This window comes from Mobula birostris, chromosome 18, assembly GCF_030028105.1.
Source record: "Mobula birostris isolate sMobBir1 chromosome 18, sMobBir1.hap1, whole genome shotgun sequence".
NCBI lineage: Eukaryota > Metazoa > Chordata > Chondrichthyes > Myliobatiformes > Myliobatidae > Mobula > Mobula birostris.
Genome location: NC_092387.1, coordinates 11,780,646 through 11,802,723, shown reverse-complemented (window position 1 = coordinate 11,802,723; position 22,078 = coordinate 11,780,646). Strand labels below are relative to the sequence as shown.

General features: G+C 43.0%; 1 protein-coding gene across 7 annotated transcripts in view; it reads right to left on the bottom strand.

The window, feature by feature from the left end:
- ice2 (interactor of little elongator complex ELL subunit 2) overlaps window positions 1–16,797 on the bottom strand; it is a 134,304-nt gene extending 117,507 nt beyond the window's left edge. For 5 of the 7 annotated variants that reach the window (XR_011889606.1, XM_072282205.1, XM_072282206.1 and 2 more), the window contains exons 1-4: window positions 16,506–16,542; window positions 15,897–16,001; window positions 10,563–10,845; window positions 7,704–7,823 (exon numbers count right to left, since the gene is read on the bottom strand). Coding sequence is in view for 6 of the 7 variants with exons in the window: in XM_072282205.1 (XP_072138306.1) it covers window positions 7,704–7,823; window positions 10,563–10,845; window positions 15,897–16,001; window positions 16,506–16,519 (522 nt within the window). In the remaining variant the exon portion in view is untranslated. Of the gene's footprint in view, window positions 1–7,703; window positions 7,824–10,562; window positions 10,846–15,896; window positions 16,002–16,117; window positions 16,240–16,505; window positions 16,543–16,733 lie in introns of those variants that run through there. The other 2 variants (XM_072282209.1, XM_072282207.1) reach the window with 2 other exon arrangements.
- Between the last annotated feature and the right edge of the window lie 5,281 nt (window positions 16,798–22,078).

The window sequence follows — 22,078 nt, the reverse complement described above, 5'->3', positions numbered from 1 at the left end:
ATTGAAGGTAAACAAGTCTCCTGGACCAGATGGTATATACCCCAGGGTTCTGAAAGAGGTGACTGAAGAGATTGTGGAGCCATTAGTAATGATCTTTCAAGAATCATTATATCCTGGACTGGTTTCCGAAGACTAGATAACTGCAAATGTCACTCCACTCTTCAAGAAGGGAGACAGGCAGAAGAAACTATAGGTCAGTTAGTCTGACCTCAGGGTACTTGGAGGCACATGATAAAATAGGCCTTAATCAGCATGGCTTCCTCAAGGGAAAATCTTGCCTGACTAACCTGTTGGAATTCTTCAAAGAAATAACAAGTAGGATAGACAAAGGAGAATCAGTTGATGTTGTGTACTTGAACTTTCAGAAGGCTTTTGACAAGATGACACACATGAAGCTGCTTAACAAGCTATAAGCCCATGGTATTAGAGAAAAGATTCCAGTATGGATAAAGTAGTGGCTGATTGGAAGGAGGCAAAGAATGAGAATAAAGGGAGCCTTTTCTGGTTGGCTGCTAGTGGTGTTCCACAGGCACCTGTTAGAACTGATTCTTTTTATGTTACATGTCAGAAATTTGGATGATGGAATTGATGGCTTTGTTGCAAAGTTTGCAGACAATATGAAGGTAGGTGGAGGGGCAAGTAGTTTTGAGGAAATAGAGAAGGCACAGAAGGACTTGAGAGATTAGAAGAATGGACATACAAATTTTTTTCTAAAAAAAAAAATCATGCACTTTGGTAGAAGAAATGAAAATGTTAACTATTTTCTAAAAGGAGAGAAAACACAAAAAAATGAGGCACAAAGGGACTTGGGAGTCCTTGTGCAGGATTTCCTAAAGGTTAATTTGCAGGTTGAGTCTGCGGTGAGGAAGACAAATGCGGTTAGCATTCATTTCAAGAGGACTAGAATATAAAAGCAAGGATGTAAAGTCGAGACTTTATAAAGCACTGGTGAGGCCTCATTTGAAGTATTGTGATCAGTTCTGGGCCCCTCATCTTAGAAAGGATGTGCGGAAACTGGAGAAGACTCGAAGGAGGTTCATAAAAATGATTCCAGGATTGAATGGCTTGTCATATGGAGATCGTTTGATGGCTCCGGGCTTGTATTCACTAGAATTCAGAAGAATGACGGGTGACCTTATTGAAACCTATCAAATGGTGAAAGTCTTTGATAGAGTGGATGTGAAGAGGATGCTACCTATGGTGGAGAGCCTAAGACTAGAGGACAAAGCCTCAGCATAGAGAGATGTCCATAGAGGAATTTCTTCAGTCAGAGAGTGGTGAATCTGTGGAATTTTTTGCCACAGGCAGCTGTGGAGACCAAGTCTTTTTGTATATTTAAGGTAGAAGTTGACAGATTCCTGATTGGTCAGGGGCATGAGGGGATGTGGGGAGAAGGCAGGAAATTAGAGTTGAGAGGAAAATTGGATCAGCCGTGATGAAATGATGGAGCACCATCTCACATGTGAGGTGGCAATTCCGGACCAAACTGGACTTACTGGGTGCCACAGTAGCATAGCAGTTAGCGCAACACCATTACAGTTGGAGCTCGGAGTTCAATCCTGGCATCCTTTGTAAGAAGTCTCTGTAAGGCCTCCTTGTGGAATGCACTGGTTTTCCCTGGGTGCTCAGATTTTCTCGCACAATCCAAAGACACAACAGGTAGGTTAATTGGTCATTGTAAATTGACCTACGATTGGATTTGGGTTAAATTGGGGTTGTCAGAGGTTGAAGGGCTGGAAAGGCCTATTCCACGCAGTATCTCCAGATAAAATAAAATAAATTAGCCACAGAAGGATGCTTGACAGCTGTGGCTGGGCTGTAATACTATCACCTCCTACAAAATAAAACCAAGTGGTATTATGTAATAACAAGGTTTCTCTCACTGTCTTTTATGCCTGCTCTGAATGACAAAACACAGAGGCACTTTCATGAATTCACATTCCCCGATGATCTCAGTCTCTGAGGCTGACCTGACAGCATCCTTCGAGGGTGGGGAAGAGGGGGGTAAAACCATGGAAAACATCCGGCCCAGATAGACTACCTGGTGGAGTATAGAAGACCTGTGGTGATCAACTGGCTGGAGGGTTCACTGATACAGTATCTTTAACCTCTTGCTTCGGCAGTCTGAGGAACCTACCTGCTTCAAGCAGGCTTGAATTATACCGTTGCCCAAGAAGAATGTGGTAACCTGCCTCAATAACTATCATCCAGTAGCATTTACATCCACCGTGATGAAGTGCTTTGAGAGGTTGGTGATGAAACATATTGACTCTTGCCTTGGATCCATTCCAAATTGCCTGCTGGTATAACAGGTCCACAGAAGATGCTATTTTATTGACTCTTCACTCAATCCTGGAACATCTGGACAGTGAAGATGCATACATCAGGATGTTCTTCATTGAATACAATTCTGATTTCAATACTCTCGTTCCCTCAAAACTAATCAATAAGCTCCAAGGCCATGGCTTCAATTCCTCCTTTTGCAGCTGGATCCTTGATTTACTCACTTGCAGACCACAGACAGTTTGGATTAGCAAAATTTCCTGCACAATCACCATCAGAACAAGTATACCACAAGGCTGTGTGCTTAGTCCCCTACTCTATTCGCTTCATACTTATGATTGCGAGGCTAAGCACAACTCCAATGCCATATTTAAGTTTTTAAGTTTGCTAACACCACCACAGTCATTGGCCAAACAAAGGTAGTGACAAATCAGCATATAAGAGTGAGATTGAAAATCTTACTGAGTGGTATTACAACAATGAAATCTCACTCAATATCAACAAGACCAAGGAGCTGATTATTGACTGCAGGAGGAGGAAACCGGAGATCCATGAGCCAGTCCTCATAGGGGAACCAGAGGTGGAGAGGGTCAGCAACTTTAAATTCCTCGTTTAGAGGATCTGCCTTGGGCCCAGCACGCAAGTGCCATTACAAAGAAAGCACGGCAATGCCTCTATATTCTTAGAAGTTTGTGAAGATTCAGCATGTCACCTAAAGCTTTGGCAAACATCTATAGATGTGCTGTGGAGAGTATACTGATCGGTTGTATCATGACCTGGAATGAAAACACCAATGCCCGGGAATGGAAAAGCTTCTAAAAAGTAGTGGATACAGCTCAATCCGTCACCAGTAAAGCCTCCCCACCACTGGGCACATCTACAAGGAACAGTGTCGTAGGAAAACAGCAGACATCAAGAACCCCACTATCCAGACCATGCTCCCTTTTCACTGCTGCCATCAGGAAGGTGGTACAGAAGCCTCAGGGCCTATACCACCAGATTCAGGAACAGTTACTACCCCTCAACCAACGGGCTGTTAAATCAGAAGGGAAAACTTTCACTCAGCTTCACTCACCTCTAACAATGAACTGTTCCCACAAGGATTTTCATCTCATGTTCCTGATACTTATTGCTTATTCAATTATAATTATTATTTTGGGTTTTTTTCGTATTTGTTCAGTTTGTTGTCTTTTGCACATTGGTTGTTTGATCGCCTTATTGTGGGCAGTTTTCCATAGATTCTATTGTGTTCCTTTGTACTTACAGTGAATGCCCACAAGAAAATAAGTTGTAAATGGTGACATATGTATTTGATAAGTTTACTTTGAACTTTGAAATGAATATTTGTCAGAACCAGCAGTTTCCTCACGTATGATTGAAATCATTGTGAAGGACACAATGAGATGTGTACCATGTGCCGGTGATGTTCCTGTACAAACTCAAACTCAGCTGCTTCATGCCAGCAAATGATACAGAAAGATTGAATTTGAAAATATGCATAATTAGTTATACAGTTATGTTATTAACACTGCACTTAAATGTGTTTTAATTCAAAGGAGGAAGAGGTATGATAATCCCATATTGTGAAGGTAGGGGAATCATATATTCCAAACTTTTTGTTATCAATACCTCATAAATGCACGAATGAGCAAAAATGAAATGGCTCTTCACACAGAGCTACTGAATGACAGCTGATGCTTTACTCAATGTCTAAAGATGCAGGTGTGCAGTTACTCTTCAAATTCATTGACCAGGCATCCAAATCTTCCATGCCAAAGACCACTTTCTGTATATTGACAAATTAATGTTGTGCTTCATTTGGATTCCTCTGCACTGAGACAACATCATGCCTTGATTTGTAATTTGGCAGTTAAGAGTATAATGTGAGCATTTCCACATTTCTTTACACTGCACAGGGAGCCATCAAAAGGGCGAACTTGTGGTAGAGCAGCTCAATGGATATGATTAAATATTCCCATTTCAGCCTGCTACAGCTGAGAATAACAATTACGTCCAAGGTCTGTACAGTTAATAAGGATGTTTTAAGGTGATTGAATAACCTATCGCTGCTTAAAACCAAAGGAAATAATGTCGACGGTGGCTGTAGGATCGTTGCTAGGACACTTTGTCAGAAACATGGCTGTCACTCAGGTCTGCAAGTGGTTTTAAAAAAAAAAAACGAGATTTTCCACTGCCATTACTGACTATTTTGCTGGCAAACGTAGCCTTTGGTAAATAAAATTCACAATCTCAGAGCTAGGGTGCTGCATCAGTTGCTGCGTCCTCTGCTTCACGGAATTCTGGTTAACCCCATCTGCCCGGACGTAGCAATTCAGATTGACGGGTTCTATCGCTGTCAAGATAGGACTGTTGAGTCTTTCAAAAGCAGAGGTGGTGACGTATACCTCATGAACCCACTCCTCATGATATATCAATTTGTCGGTGATATCCCAATTTTGCTCCTGCTGCTGGAGATTTCAGTAATTATTTTGGTAGCATTGTACATTCCACCTCAGGCCAATATCGAACAGGCTCTAGATGATCTCAGTGATGTGATCAACATGCACGAAACAGCACACCCTGATGCCTTCACCATCATTTTGGGGAATTTTAACCAGGCCAGCTTGAAAAAGTAACTAAACAAGCTACAGTGATTAAATGTTTTGATGGGTTTGTTTTGGCCAGAATGAATTCCTGCCTCAGCAAGAACCTGGACCCACTGCAATTTGCCTACCGCTACAATAGGTCTACAACAATCTCAATAGCTCTTCACATGTTTGTTGACCATAGCTCAGTGTTTCACACCGTCATTCCTACAGTCGATAAACTACGGAACCTGGGTCTCTGTACCTCCCTCTGCAAATGGATCCTCGTCTTCCTAAATGTAAGATCACAATCTGTGTGGATTAGTATTAATAATTCCTCCTCACTGAATATCAACACTGGCACACCTCAGGAATGCTCTATCCTTTCTATACCCATGACTGTGTAGCTAGGTATAGCTCAAATGCCATTTATAAATTTGCTGATGATACAACCATTGTTGGCAGAATTTCAGGTTTTGATGGCTTCCTTGACTTTTTCAAGTGTTGGTATTTTGCTTAGGGAGTCATCAAGGGGCTGTTTTGGAATGTTGTTAATCACATTCCTGTCAAATGAGACGGTTTGATTTAGAAGATCTTCAAAGTGCTTCCTCCATCTAGAATTGATGTCAGCATTGCTCTTCAGGATGGTTGAACTAACCATCACCAACTGAGACAAATCGGATAGAACCATCAATTCAACTTGGTGAAACAACCCTGGAAAGTGTGGACCACTTTCCATATCTTGGAAGTCACCTCTCCTCCAACGACGAGATCCAACATCGTTTTAAATGCGCTGGAACAGCTTTTGGAAGTCTCCGAACAAGAGTCTTTCATGATCGTGACATCCAAACAGACACCAAAATTTTAGTGTACAAAGCAATGGTAATCCCAACGCTCCTGTATGCATCAGAAACCTAGACAACATACCGACGACATCTGAAGGCACTTGAAAAGTTCAATCAATGCTGTCTTCGAAACACCTTAAATATCAGCTGGGAAGATAGAAGAACCAATGTCAGCGTGCTAAATGAAGCAAAAACAAGAAACATTGAAGCCTACGTCATCAAGAACCAACTAAGATGGAGCGGTCATGTTGTTCGGATAAAAGATGAACATCTGGCGAAACAAATCTTCTACTCCCAGCTTAAAGAAGGCAAACGTAAAAGAGGCTGACAACAGAAGAGATTCAAAGACATCTTAAAAGCCAATATGAAGAAATGTAACATCAACAATTGGGAAACCAATGCCAAGTACAGGAAACTCTGGCAAGCCATCATCTGAGAAGGAACAGCAACTTTTGAAGCCAACAGATGTGCAGAATTAGAAGAGAAGAAAATGGAAAGAGAGGCAGCAACAACCAAAGCCCGATCTGCCATCTGGAACTACCTGTCCTGAATGCGGAAGAACTTTCAAAGCCAAGATTGGACTCATAGGCCACTTGAGAGCCCATAAGTAGATCAATAGAACGAAGACCATCATCCTCAACCTCGAGGGATAGCCACGACGACGAGAATCTCAGATAGAGACAGATGGGAGATATACCAGCTAGTTGAGCAACCTTGCACTCGACATCAGTAGAACCAAAGAGCTGATTGTGGACTTTAGAACGGCTAGGACGAGGGATCACAAACCAATCCTCATAGAGGAATCAGAAGTGGAGAAAGAAAGCAAGTTCAAATTCCTGGGTGTAAAGGTCTCTGAGGATCTAACCTAGTCCCAACATATTGATGCAGTGGTAAAGAAGGAAAGACAGTGGCTAAATTTCATTAGGAGTTTGAAGAGATTTGGTTTGTCACCTAAGACACTCGAAAACTTCTACAGATGTACCCTGGAGAGCATTCTGACAGGCTGCATCACTGTCTGGTACAGGCCGGCTACTGCACAGGATAAAGGAAGCTACAGAAAGTTGTAAAATTACTCAGCTCCATCTTGGGTACTAGCCTCCGTAGTATCCAAGACATCTTCAAGAAGCAGTGTCTCAGAACGATGGCATCCATCATTAAGGACCCCCATCACCCAGGCCATGCCCCCTTCTCGTTGTTACCATTAGGGAGGAGGTACAGAAGCCTGAAGACACACACTCAGCAATTCAGAAACAGTTTCTTCCTCACTGCCATCTGTTTCCCAAATGGGCATTGAACTCATGAACACTAACTCACTTTTATTATTTCTGCTATGTAGTATTTTTAATTTAACTATTTAATACACATATATATACTTACTGTAATTGATTGATTTTTCCTATATCATCATATATTGCATTACACTGCTGCTGCTAAGTTAACAAATTTCAGGACATATGCCGGTGATATTAAACCTGATTCTGATTTGCCAAATTACAGATCAAGACACGAGGAGGACACAGAGTCAAAACGTGGCAACAGTTTGTTGTGGCGTCAATGGAACAGACTGGTACAATACCACAGTCAGAGATATGGAGCTCAGTGGAGGTAAAATTAAAAAGACTCTAGAAGTCGTAGAGTACAGAATCAGGTTCCTCAGACCATATGCTATCCTTTTTGCCATCTACCCTGATCCCACTTGCTTGCCTTCGGTCCTTCTATTCCTTGCCTGTTTATCCAACTCCATCACCTCCTCTGGTAGCACATTCCAGATATTAACCACTCTCTGTGGAAAAATACATGGCCCAAAGGTTCCCTTTAATAGTCCTGTCTTTCACCTATGATTATGCTCACTTTAGACTATCTTCTTACAGTTCACTATATGCAGCAGCAAACAGGAAGAGTGAAGCACAACCAGTACAGGATCAACAATAGAAATGAATATTGGAAAATCCTTAACACAAACATGTTAGTTTAATAATTGCCAGAGTACCTCAGTGTAAGAGACAGCATCGTGACTGATGACATCATAATCCTCTGTACATGTTCGTGCCACATTCTGCAGATATTTCATGTACTCTAGTATCTCATTCCAGACGATACTCTTTAGCTCCTGTGACAGAGTATTACAATGCAAACAGTACACATTACTAACTGAAGGCAAAGCTATGTGCAAAAAGATTTAATGCTTAATCTAGGAAATTGGAACGGATCAATAGACTAAAAAAATTACAGCAAAGACTACAATTCTTAAGATCAGGAGATTAAAATTGGCAAGGAGACATTAATAAACAGCTTAACAGTACGAAACTGGCAAATGAATTTCACTATAGTGTCTAAGAATACGTTTGACACAGATGCGCTGTTGACAGGATCCCGACTAGCTGTATCATGGCCTGGGTACAACAACTTCGACACTCCGAAGCTGCAGAGAGTATTGGATACTGCCCAGTACATCAGGAACACTGCCCTTCCTAACATTGAGACCTAAAGGAAGCATTATCTCAAGATGACAGCATCTACCATCAAGGATTCCCACCATCTGGGTCATGCCCTCTTCACAATGCTAACGTCAGGCAGGAAGTACAGAAGCCTGAAGTCCCATACCACAGTTACTTTCTTACAACCATCAGATTCTTGAATTGACCTAAGCAAAGGAATCCTATGGACTGCCTCTTGCACTATTATTGGTTAGTCCATACAAAACTGGATTCCATGTTACAAAAAGAATACAAAGTCACTGAAGACTGTGGATAAAAATATTATCCCAATACCAAACACAAAAAAAATCTTTCTATCCATTCCAACCCCATCCCTCCCCACCTCTCGTTCCCAACTGGTGACATCTATTCACTGTTCCCTTGCTTGCCTGATTCTTCCCATTGCCTGCTTCACCATTTCCCCTCACCCCTACACTCTCAGACCCAATGCAGGGCACTGATGTGAAACCGCAGCCACTCCTCTCTCTGCCCAGATTCTGCGTGAGCTGCACAGTTTACCCAGCAGTTCGTATTTTGCACCAAAACACATTTGTAGCCATCATGAAAAAATTACAAGTTGCTGCGGCTGCATTTGGGGTGGTACAACATAGAGTGAAACTATGGGATAAGCGGGTGGTATTCAGTGTGTGGAGAAAATGAGAGTCCACAGAGTACACCATCATAGATCCTTCAACACTGCAGGATGAGTAGATAAGGTGGCCAAAATAACAGAACATCAGTATGGAATATTATGTTGGAATAAGGACAAAAGAAAAATACTATAAATACTCATTGGATCAACTGGTATCAGAGATGTCATCAGTCCTGCCCACTTTCCTCCTGCCTGCCAAGTGCTTCTATCATCTGCAGCTCTGTGCTTTTGAGTTATCCTGGAGCTGGTTAAACCACAGCTGGAGTTCTACAACAAAGTCCTGGTCACAACGTTGCAGGAAAGATATAATTGCTCAGAAGGAGATACAAAGGCAATTCATGAGTGATGCTGTTAGGATTGTAGGAGATATATTCACCTGTGAGGATGACCAGAACTTAAGAGCATAAATAGAACCTACTCCATAAGAAATTACTGAGCTAACTTCTTTTGCCTCGAGAGTGAGCAAACTTTGGAAGGTGCTCCTACAGGGTTTATTTGGGGTGAAACAAATTTGGACGATGGAATTAATGGCTTTGTGGTCATTTGCGAATGACACTAAGATAAGTGCAGAACAGGTAGTGTTGAGGAAGCAGGGAGGCTGTAGAAAGACTTGGACAGAGTAGGAGAATGGGCAAAGAAGTGACAAATGGAATACAGAGTCAGAAAGTCTATTGTCATGCACTTTGGCAGAAGGCACCAAAGTGTAGAGTATTTTCTAAGTGGGTAGAAAATTCAAAACTCCAAGGTGAAAGGGACTTGGGAGTCCTTGTGCAGGGTTCCGTAAAGGTTCATTTGCAGGTTGAGTTGGTGGTGAGGAAGGCAAATGCAATGTAATTTTGTTTCAAGAGGACTAATATATAAAAGCAAGGATGTAATGGTGAGGTTTTATAAGGAACTGGTGAGGCCTCCAGTCCTGTGAGCAATTTTGGGCTCCATATTTAAGAAAGGATGTGTTGACATTGGAGAAAGTTCAGAAGAGGCTCATGAGAATGACTCTGGGAATGAAAGACTTATCGTATGAGGAGCAATTGATGGCTCTGGGGCTTTATTTGCTGGAATTTAGAAGAATGGGGAGAGGGACCTCATTGAAACCTATTAATTGTTGAATGGCCTAGAGATAGATTGGATGTGGAAAGGATTACTCCTTTGGTGGGGGAGTCTAGGAGCAGAGAGACATCCATTTCGAATTAAGATGAGTATTAATTTTTTAATGATGAATCTGTGGAATTTGTTGCCACAGGCAGATGTGGAGACCAGGTTATCGGGTGTATTTAAAGCGGAGGTTGACAGGTCCTTAATTTGTCAGGGTGTGAAAGATTGTGGCGAGAAAGCAGGAGATTGGGGTTGAGAGGGAAATGGATCGGCCATGATGAAAATGGGAAAGCAGACCTGATGGGCTGAATGGCCCAATTCTGCTCCTATGTCTTATGGTCTAAAATAGTGTGCAAACAGACTGAGGAGATGGGTGGTAGGAAGCATGTATGGAGCATAATCAGCTAAAATGTTAACAGATTTGTAACATTGCTTGACATCTTCTTGAAGAGGTTCTGTGAGAGGGACCAGTTTATGACAGGGTAATTATCTGTGGTCTCAGGACAGAGCAGGATAGACCAGATGAACAGCCTTTCCTACAAGTAACCTACAAGCATGAGAGCCCATAAGGACTGATGACATTCAACTTTAAAATTCAAACTATAATGTGTATTTTTCATTCACTCACCAAATACTGTGCCAGATGCCCATACATTTTCCCTTGTAACCATGTTGACTGCTGAAAGTTTTTGAATTTCTGCATGAACTGCACATAGTTCTTTTGATCCCTCTCGGTCAAGGCAGAGAAGCGGGAATAAGGCATTCTGGGCTCCGGGAGAGGGAAGATGGCTTCTGAACTTTTGTTAGTTGTATTGCCTGATGCTGGTGCAGTAGAATCAAGTTTGTGGCTGGTCTTGGGTTGTTGCTGGACTTCAAGGCAGCTGGGTGTCTCACTGCTTCCTGCTGTTTGCCTAGCAGGGAAGTACAGAAATTATTCTGGTGATTTAAAATTAAATAGAAAAATAACATTTCAACCAACATCAATGGATATAAATTAAAACAGTGCAATTAAAAGTTCTCTTATCTAAATACCACATAGAATACTAACTGCATAAAGAGCCAATTGTCCAACAGGTTTATGAATCTTATTGAATTGAATTGGTAACATGATGAATGTAAAACCATGTACTGCTTTGTATATATTTTTATGAATAAAGTTCAGTTTTGAAATTTAAATCAATAGGCAGTAGAGTTGCTGCCTTACATTGCCAGAGACGCAGGTCCAAGTACTGCCTTTGAGTACTATCTATCAATGTAGTCATTGCACATTCTGCGTTACTGCATGGATTTCCTCTGGATCCTCCGGTTTACTTCCATATATATGTTCACGTCATGGGCGTGCGTGTGTATGAATGACATAAACACAACAACTTGCATCTCAACATGGACAAGACCAATGAGATGATTGTGGACTCTGCGGTTCATAATGTGTGTTATTTGTTGTACTTTAAACTTTGAGAGTTAGGAGCACCAAGTTTCTGGGAGTGAACATAATGGGTGATTATATCTGGTCCCTCAACTTCACCTCTTTGGTCAAGAAAGTGCAGCAACATTTCCACTTTCTGAGGAGATTGAAGTGAGTGAGGCTTCACGACACCCCCCCCCCCCCCACCTCAGCATTCCTAGCAATTTTCTACAGGGACATCACTGACCAACTACAGTACATCATCGCTGGTACAGGAATTGCAAGGCATCTGACTTTCGTCACTACAAACGATTGTGAAGACTGCTGAGAGGATCATCAGGTCTCTCTTCCATCAGAGATTTATCCGGAGATGTATACTCAGGGCACTTAGCACTGTCAATGATCTTTCCCATCTGTTCAATTTCTTTGACCTGCTGTCATCAGGCAGGAAGTACCGCAGCATTACGACAAGAACAAGATGGGAAACAGCTTCCCCCAGGCCACAAGACTGTGGGACTCCCTGCCACCACCAACATCTCATCAGATATGAAGCACCAGTAGCGGTATACCATTTACTTTTTAACTTGTGGCATACATGCACCTTATTATTTCCTAACTTATTTGTGACAATATTACTTTCTGTGTTGTGCATGTAAACTATATGAACTGTATTGTGCACCTTGCTGTTTGGTGGTAAACATGTGCACGGCTGAATTTCAATAAACTGAACTTCAAAGTTCAAGGTAGATTTATTATCAAAGTATGTATACATTATAACAACCCTGAGATTTGCCTTCTTGTACGCAGCCACAAAACAAAGAAACACCACAGAACCCATTTAAAGAAAGCCCCCACACAAGACCATCAGACGTGTAATAAAAAGAACAAATCAAGCAAACAGCAAAAAGTGAACGAAAAACACTCAAAACATTAATCAAACCACATCACTCCCCAAGAGCAAGTCCACAATCACAAGCCACCAAAACAAGTAAAACCAGTCCAGGAGACGATGGCTGTGGCCACACATGACATGAACTTGAAAACCTTTAACTGCATTGATGTACATAGAGATCTTGAGGTCCAAATCCTTAAAAGTGGCTGCGCAGGTTGATATGGTGGTAAATAAGTTGTACAGTATGCTTGCCTTAATTAGTCGAGGTAGTGAGTTCAAGAGTCACAAGGTTATGTTGTGGCTTCACAAAACTGGCTAGGCCACATCAGTATTGGCTATATAAAATTTTCGTTAGGCAGCACTTAGATTATTGTGTGCATTCTGATTGCCCATTACAGAAAGGATGTGCAGGCATAGGAGAGGGTGTTGAAGAGATTTACCAGGATGCTGCTTGGATTAATCGGCACATGATATAGGGGGAGGTTGAACAAATTTGGGTTGTTTTCTCTGGAGTGGCAGAGATCAAGGGGAGACATGATAGAAGTTCATAAGATTACAAGAGATATACATAGACATATCTTTCCCCCAGGGTGGAAATGTCTAATACTAGAGGGCATGCATTTTGGGAAGAGGAGGGAAGAAGTTACAAGGAGATATTCAAGGCAAGACTTTTTTTTTTTAAAAAAAGCAGGGTGTTGGGTACCTGGAATGCACTGCTGGGATGGTGGTGGAGACAGACAAACTAGAGCCCTAAAGATATAGGAACAGAATTATGCTATTTGGCCCATTGTGCATGAGGCACGTGAATGTGCAGAGAATGGTGAGATGTGGAACAATGTGACAACAGAAGGGATTAGTTTAATAGGTGTCATTAGCTTAATTAGTTCAGATCAACACCATGGGCCAAAGGGCCCATTGCTGTACGGTGCTATATATTCATTTAAACTGGAAGACAAACATGTATCAGGCAGACAAATGTGCACCTTTCACCAAGTGGATGGATATCATTCCAGCATGCTTATCTCAGTACACATCCTTGGGAACAACCCATAGATGAAAAGTCCTCTGTTACACAGCTTGAGATGAATCTCGACAAAAGCCTTTAATCCTTTCCTTGACTTTCTTTGAAAATACAGAGTCCACAGAGAGATTAGCGATCACCTCGTCCTCCTTGCAGCCATCTTGAAGATACTGCCCATTGGGCAGTGCAGGTACCACTCCCAGTGCTGCCTAGTGAGCCATTAGTTCTGGCTGCAATGAATTCTGCCAAACAGCTTCGACAGTCTGCTTGGGAAATCATCCCCAGGATCTACTGTGTCCTTCTCTTGTACCGTCTACACGTTCTATACTGATTACTGCTTAATGGACAGAGATATTTTTCTGCTGGTAATTTTTCAGAAAGGATAGATAGTGAGGCAAAATCCAACTGGATGGAAAATTACATGGCAGGACTTTCAGCATGAAGGTGCCAGGGATCTGGTTTGAGGAGTGGGGATGTGTTGCAAAAGTTGGAAGGACTGGATAGACAAGGTCTATCAAAAGTTGGGAATGTGAGAGAAGTGCTCCCATTTGACTGCAGCCCTGAACAAGGTTATTAGGTGAGAAGTATACCCAAACCTGCATCATGCAGCTACCTGAGCCAGCTTCCATTTCATCTGGGATCAGAGTTAGAGTGCACTCAACTGGTTGTGGTGCAGAACTATCCAGAGAACAGACAAAAATATTGCCCCACTCCCCATCTCAATGGTAACATGTGGCTGCATCAAGCTGTGAGTAGACCAGGAGATCCCAATCTGGAGTCGGTTAATGGTAGAGGTCCAAGGCATAAAAAAGGTTGGGAACCCCTGGAGTAGACTATAAGACATAGGAGAAGAATTAGACTATTCAGCCCATCAAGTCTGCTCTACCAATTCATCATGGCTGATTTATTATCCTGATCAACACCATTCTCCTGCCTTCTGCCAGTAACCTTTCACTAAGAACCTATCAACCCTGCTTTAAATACGCTCAGTGATTTGCCCTCCACAGCTGTCCGTGGCAATGAATTCCGCAGATTCACCAACCTCTGGCTAAAGAAATTCCTCCTCATCTCTGTTGTAAGTGAATGTCCTCTAATTTGAGGCTGTGCCCTCTGGTCCTAGACTACCCTACTATAGAAAACATCCATTATAACTCGGCCTTTCAATTTTTGATAGGTTTCAATGAGATCCCCTTTTATTCTTCTAAACGCCAGTGAATACAGCCCAGGAGCCATCAGACACTCTTTGTACTTTAACCCTTTAATTCCCAGTATCGTTCTTATGAAGCTCCTCTGGAAACTCTCCAATGCCAGCACATCTTTTCTTGATAAACGGCCCAAAACTGTTCACAATACTCCAAGTGCAGTCTGACCAATGGATTATGAAGCCTCAGCATCACATCCTTGTGCTAATATTCTAATACCCTCAAAGAGAATGCTAACGTTGCATTTACCTTCCATATTACCAACTCAACCTGCAAGTTAACTTTTAGGGAATCCTGCACAAGGACTCCCAAGACCCGTTGCCTGTCCTTCCTCACAGTTTCACTACACAATCCACTGATTCATATACAAACTACCCCATCCTCAACCCTATCACTGTGGTTCCAATCCCCCTGCCAAATTAGTTTAAACCCACTCCAACAGCTCTAACAAAACTGCCCAAAAGGATATTTGTCCCCCTTGGATTCAGGTGTAATCTGTCGCGTTCATACAGGTCATACCTTCCCCAGCAGGGATCCCAATGATCCAGTAATCTGAAACTATCAGTACTATCATCCTACTACTACCCTGACTAGCACATGGCACTAGGAGTAATAAAGAAATTACCACCTTGGAGGTCCTGCTCTTTAGCCTGTTTCTGAACTCCGTGTACTCACCACACCAGACCTCTTCCCCCTTTCCACCCACATCATTGCTGCCAATATGCACAACAACCTCTGGCTACTCATCCTCCCTCTTCAAATTTTTCTGCAGCCTCTCTGAGACATCCTGAACCCTAGCACCTGGGAGGCACCACACTAATCTAGTATGTTATAAACACAAAATACTCCGCAGATGCTGGGGTCAAAGCAACACTCACAACACGCTGGAGGAACTCAGCAAGTCGGGCAGCATCCGTGGAAACAATCAGTCAACGTTTCGGGCCGGAACCCTAATTTGCTCTGCCTGACTTTACTCTTGCCTGCTAAGTCTTAGAGCCAGCCACAGTGCTACTGGCCTGACTGCTGCTGCTGCAGCCCCAGCCTGATAGGTGTTCACCCCCAGCAGTATCCAAAGGGTATACTTGTTGCTGAGGAGAATGGCCACAGGGGAACCCTGCACTGACTCTGTTTACTTCTCCTAATGGAGAAGTAGTGTACCCAAGCTCACTGAGGCCAAGCACTACCACGTGCTAAAGCTGCACCTGTTTTGCAGAGTTGCAAAGGGCGGACTATACTAGGCCTCCTTACAACAGCGTTAATATCTGCGCCAATGTGCTCCCTAGGAATTTATGTATAAGGCAGAATTAAGTTCCTGCAATAAACTGAAGGAGCAGTATGACCTTTATACTTTCCTTGGTGAAGAAAGAGTTGAGATATGAGGTGCCAAATGACCTGCTCCTGCTTTGATAATTTTATGCAAAAGGTTATGAATATTCCAGTACCTGCTAACCATCTCACATAATTCCAAAAAGGTTGGGGCCATGGAGTAACAATTGTACATCTCGTGAGTAAAGAACTCTTCAATCCCATTTTTGGGCGGGACGTCCCTGTAACAGACAAAAGTGAATATCAGTCCAACAGACCGTCAGTACATCAGGACATCATACAGTGACACTCAACTTCTCTGTACGAAGACTACGCTGATAAACTCAGCATCACTTACCCCAAAGTTTCTTACTTCAACCGTACACAACTAACCGCGATAATTTGCTGTCCAAACATCGGACTCCACGTCGTTCATCCCCTGCCAGCCCCTGCAGCCCTCAACGGTAGCAGCACCCAGCCTCAGTCCCCACCCCAGCTTTTCTCTGTGCCTGGCCCACCCACCAATTCCTCATTTATTCTCCGTCCCCAGACTCCCCTCACCCATCCCTCTGCCTCCTCCCTCACTCTCTAGCTCTTAGTCCCGCCTGAGTCCTAAGCACGGCCCACGCAGCCGAACCGTCAGTACAAACGGTGAGGGATCTCCCGCTCCCCCAGCCCGGGGGACCTGACTGTGTGTGCACGGCCCGTCGGTACCCAGGACCCGGAGCCCCAGCCCCAGTTCTCACCATGACAACGCCATGGCCTCGGTGCACTAACAATCCAGTCCCCGGAACCGCAGACTAATGCCTTATGGTTCCGGTTCTCACACCGCTTTCCTCTTCCACCGTCTTCCCACTCATTCCTCCCTCTCCAACACCCCCCCCCTTCCATCGCATGCCCCTCTGCCCCTCATCCCATTTTCTTCTCCCTCCCCCTTTCTTCCTCCTGGCCCCTCTCGATAATGACGGACATACTAGGATGGGCTGCCGCCGGTGCTAGGCTGTTGAAACTCCCGCAGACTCTGGGGAACGAACCGTCTCTTCATTTGGATGACTTCGTGATGAGACGATGAAACATGAAATCACAGTGAAGTGAAAATGCAATAACACAGCTAGAAGTTATTCGCTTGAGGAACAAGTGGCTGCTGGGTATCAATAGGACATAACAGGTGCTTTATATATTCTGCTGAAGAGAATATATGTGTGTGTGCGTGTGTTAATTTTTTTTTAAAAAGTATTAAGGCAGGAATATAAATGTGATTTAATTAATTCTTAAAACAGTGGCCCACACCGATCACCAAGGGATAGCAAGTGCTGGTAAATGGCATTAGTAATAGGTGGATACACAATTGCTAGCAGAACATACAGTAGAGGGCCGAAGGGCCTGTTTCTGTGCTCCATCGGTCTATTTGTAAAATGTGTAATGTTGAATTTACTGGTGGGTGTGTCCTTGGGATTTGCTGTTATGTCATGGTGCTGATGTATTGATGGAAATCAACACAAGGGCATCAGAGTGGAATATGGATGGAGGACAAGAAGTTGCATATTTTCCACCTGGTGAACCCACCTTCTGTGTGAGTCTCCCAGCACAAACTTGCTGAATGAAGATGGCCTGGCTCCAGCCAAGTCTAACAGATCTTGTGAAGGACTGGAGTGATGGAAATGCTGCAGGAAAACTCTCTTACAGCGAGGGCATATTCACTGGCAGAACATGCAGTTGTGCATTTTGTCTATACCCCTCGTAATTTTGCAAACCTCTATCAAATCTCCCCTTATTCTTCTATGCTCCAAGGAATAAAGTCCTAACCTGTTCAATCTCTCCCTGTAACTCAACTCCTGAAGACCTGGCAACATCCTAGTAAATCTTCCCTGCACTCTTTGAATCTTACTGATATCCTTCCTATAGTTAGGTGACCAGAACTGTACACAATTCTCCAAATTTGGCCTCACCAATATCTTATACAACCTCCCCATAACATCCAAACATACTCAATACTTTGATTTATGAATGCCAGCATGCCAAAAAATCTAGTCAATCTATGCTGTATTCCTGTACCACAAATACATCTTGCCTTGGGTAGTGTCCTACCTGTGCACAAAATCCAAACTGTGAATCTAACTATGTAATTAGAACAAGATATCTCTTTATGTATTCAAATCCTGTTGCAATAAAGGCTGAAACAGTATTTGCTTTCCTACTGCCCTTTAATGTTAATGTTTCATATACAAGGACATCTCGGTCCCTCTGAAAGCCAACATCTCACTATTTAAAAAATAATACTCTGGCATTCTACTTTTTCAAACAAAGTAGATCCCCTCACATTTTCCACTTTATGTTCCACTTGCCCTATTTTTAACTTGATATATATCCATACCATCCCAAAGACTCTTTGCCTCCTCCTCACAGGCCACACTGCCGCCTAACTTGACGAAAGTTCTTTCTCTCAGTTCTGATAAAGGGTCTTCAACCTGAAATATTGTTGCCTTTTTCAACGTATGCATTGATTGAAGCATAAAAGATAGTGAAGAGTCTTGATTGCTAGATGCAGAGAGGATGGTACTTCTAATGGAAGAATCTAGAACAGGAGGCAGGTGTGGATGGTGGTGTGAAGATAGAGAGAAAGTGAAATTCTGTTTTTTTCTAAGAAGGTCAAAGAGTCTGTGGAACTCTTTTCCCCAAAGGGCAGTGGAAGCAGAGCCTGACTACTTGTAACACAATGGTAGATAAATTAATGATGAACAAGTGGGTGAAAGGTTACTGAGTATGATCTAACAGCCAATTCTAGTTTGCTGAAGCAAAATGGCCAATGTTGTAAATAAAAGATCCCACAATACTTCACATCTGGGGGGGGGCGATGATCCTGATCACACAGAGGGGGAATGCCATGACCTTATTAGATGAGGGAGCAGGTTTAAGGGGCTCCAATAATATACTCCATAGATCTCTAATGCCTTGGTTTATACTCTGTATATAGCATTACTTTCTGGAGGTCCACCCCTGCAGCCTCCTCCACTATCCATCATGATCATGAATGACCTTCCAACTCAACACAATTATCCTGCCTCATTTCCTGTTCCCACAACTTGTCTGTTCCTTAGTTGAGAAACTCACAAAGTAAACTCAGTTTGAATTGAGCTGAGTTTCTTCCTTTCCACTGTGTCCTATCAGCACTACCTCTCCTTGAAAAGCAACGTATTCTGAGAGCACACACAAAATGCTGGAGGAACTCGTCAGACAGCATCTATGGAGGGGAATAAATATATTTTTCATCAAGACTGGAAAGGGGGGGGGGGGAAGAAGCCAGAATAAGAAGGTGGAGGGAAGGGAGTTGGCAGGTGATGGGTGAAACCTGGTGAGGGAGAAGGGGGATAAAGTGAGAAACTGGAAGGTGATCAGTGGAAAAGGTAAACTGAAGAAGGAGGAATTCAATAAGAGAGGAAAGGGAAGGAGAAGGGGCACCGGAGGGAGTAATAGGCAGGTGAGCAGATGACACAGGGCAAGAGGGGAGCCAGAGCGATGAATGGTAAAAGAGCAAAGGGGGAGGGAGTAGAAACTAACAGAAATTAGAAAAATCAACGTTTATGCTCTCAGGTGGGAGGCCATCCAGATGGAATATAATGTGTTGCCACTCCAACCCAAGAGTGGCCTCATCGTGGCAGTAGAGGAGGCTGTGGGCCAACATGTTGAATTGGGAATGGGGAGTGGAGTTAAAATGGTTGGCCACTGGGAAATTCTGCTAGTGTGGATGGAGCGAAGGTGCTCAGCAAAGCGATCCCCCAATCTACGTCGGATCTCACTGATGTAGAAGAGGCCTCACCGAGAGCAGTAGGTAACCCTGAAGGAGTCACAGGTTGCCTCAACTGGAAGGACTGTGTGGGCCCTGAATGATGGTGAGGGAGGAGGTGAATGGGCAAGTGTAGCACTTGTTCCACTTGCAGGGATAAGTGCTGGGAGGGAGATTAGAGAGAATGGATGAATGGACAAGACAGTCACAGAGAGAGTGATCCCTGTGGAAAGCTGGGGGGTGGGGGGGGGTGGGGGGGGTGGTGTGGAGAGGTAAAGATATGCTTTGTAGCAGGATCCTGTTGGTGATGGTTTAGAGTATGGAGAATCATGTCCTGGATGCACAGATAAGGACGAGAAACTCTATCCATGTTATGGCAGGGAAGGATGGAGTGAGGGTAGCTGTCCAGGAAATGGAGGAGATATGAATGAGCATCAATGGTAGATGAAGGGAAACTCCATTCTTTGAAGGAGACATCTCAGATGTTCTGGAATGGAAAGCCTCATCCCAGGAACAGATGCGGCAGAAGCAGAGGAGCTGAAAAAAGGGAATGGCATTTTACAAGTGACAGAGTGGGAAGAAGTATGGTCAAGATAGGTGTGAGAGTAAGTCAGTTTATAAAAGACATCAGTAGACATTCTGTCTTCGGAAATGGAGACAGAGAGGACCTTTAATTCACAACCTTAGTTACTTTGCATCCATGTTCTAGAATTGGCAGTTGGATCATATTCATTTATTTCTACTTGTTCCATGAAGTAGCAAATGTTACCAATATTAGGTGCATTCAGACAAGAAACCTTCAGTTGTGTCTTTGCATCACTTTTTCCTTATCTGAGTTTCTTTGGAAATATAATCTCATGTCTCTTTAGAGTCATAGAGGATTACAGCACAGAAACAGGCCCTTCAGCCCATCTAGCCCTAGCCAATTCATTTAAACTGCCTAGTCCTGTTGACCTGCACCCAGACCACAGCCCCCCATACCCCTTCCATCCATGCACCTGAACAGACTTCGCTTCAAAAGCAAAATCAGAATCATCCACCACTTGTGCTGGCAGCTTTCACAACCCCAGCATCCTCTGAGTGAAAAAGTTTCCCCTCACGTTCCCTTTAAACATTTCACCTTTCACCCATGACCTGTAGTTGTCATCTCACTCAACCTCTGTGGAAAAAGCCTGCTTGCGTTTACCCTATTTATACCCTTCACAATTTTGTATACCTCTATCAAACCTCCCTTCGATCTTCTACGTTCTTTTACTGTATGCATACATAGATTGATTGTACATCCATAAAATGATGCTCGGCGTAGCTCCAGCACCTTATTCAATATACACCCCCCCCCCCATGAAAAAAGTTATCTTTCATACCTCTTTCAAATTTTTCCCCTCTCACCCTAAACCTATAGCCCCTAGTTCTGGACTCCTCTACCATGGGGAAAAGACTACTACCATTCACCTTATATATATGCTCCTCATGATTTTATAAACCTTTATAAGATTGATCCTCATTCTCCTATGTTCCAAGGTTTAAAGATCTAGTCTGGTTAACTCTTCCTATAACTCAAGCCTCTAGTCCTGGTGATATCTTCATAAATATTCTTTGCATTCTTTCCAGTTTAACACGTCTTTCCTATAACAGAGTGACTAAAACTGTATACAGTACTCTGAGTCCAGTCTCAGTAATGACTTATACAACTGCAGAATGATACCCTGACTCCTATACTGAGTGGCCCGATGAATGGTATCACGCTAAGCACTCTTTTCACTACCCCGTCTACCTGTGACAGTGCTTTCAATGAATTATGCTGTTGTATTCCGAGAACCCTTTGTTCCATTACACTCCCCAAATGCCTTACCATTAATAGTACAAGTCTTACTCTGACTTTTCAAAATGCAACACCTCACATTTGTCTGTATTGAAATTCATTTGCCACTCCTCAGCCCATTTCCTTAACTGATCGAGATCCCTGTAATCTATGATTCCTTCACTAGCAATAAAATCTTTTAATTTCAGGTCATCTGCAAACTTGCTGATCAAGCCTTGTGCATTTGCATCAAAATCATCTATATAAATAATAAATATCTAGGGTCCCAATACCACTCCTGCAGCACACTACCAATTACCAACATCCATTCCGAGAAACAACCTTTAATATCCACCCTGTTCTTTCTATCTCCAAGCCAATTTTGAACCCACCTAACTACCTCTCTCTGGATTCCACGGAACCTAACCTTCCAGACCAGTTGACCATGCGGGACTTTTTTGAAGGCCTTGCTAAAGTCCAGGTAGACAATATCCACTGCCCTACCTTCATCTGTCTGTTTGGTTATTTCTTCAAACTCTAAAATGTTTGTCAAGCATAACTTTCCACACGCAAAACCATGCCGACTCCTTCTAATTAGACTCTGTCTAACCAAATGCTGGTAGATCCGGTCCCTCAGAATTCTTCAGTGACTGCTACTCTTCTTAAACAATAGAACAACATTAGGCACCTTCCATTCTTCAGGAATTTCACCAGTGGCTAACAATCACGCAGGT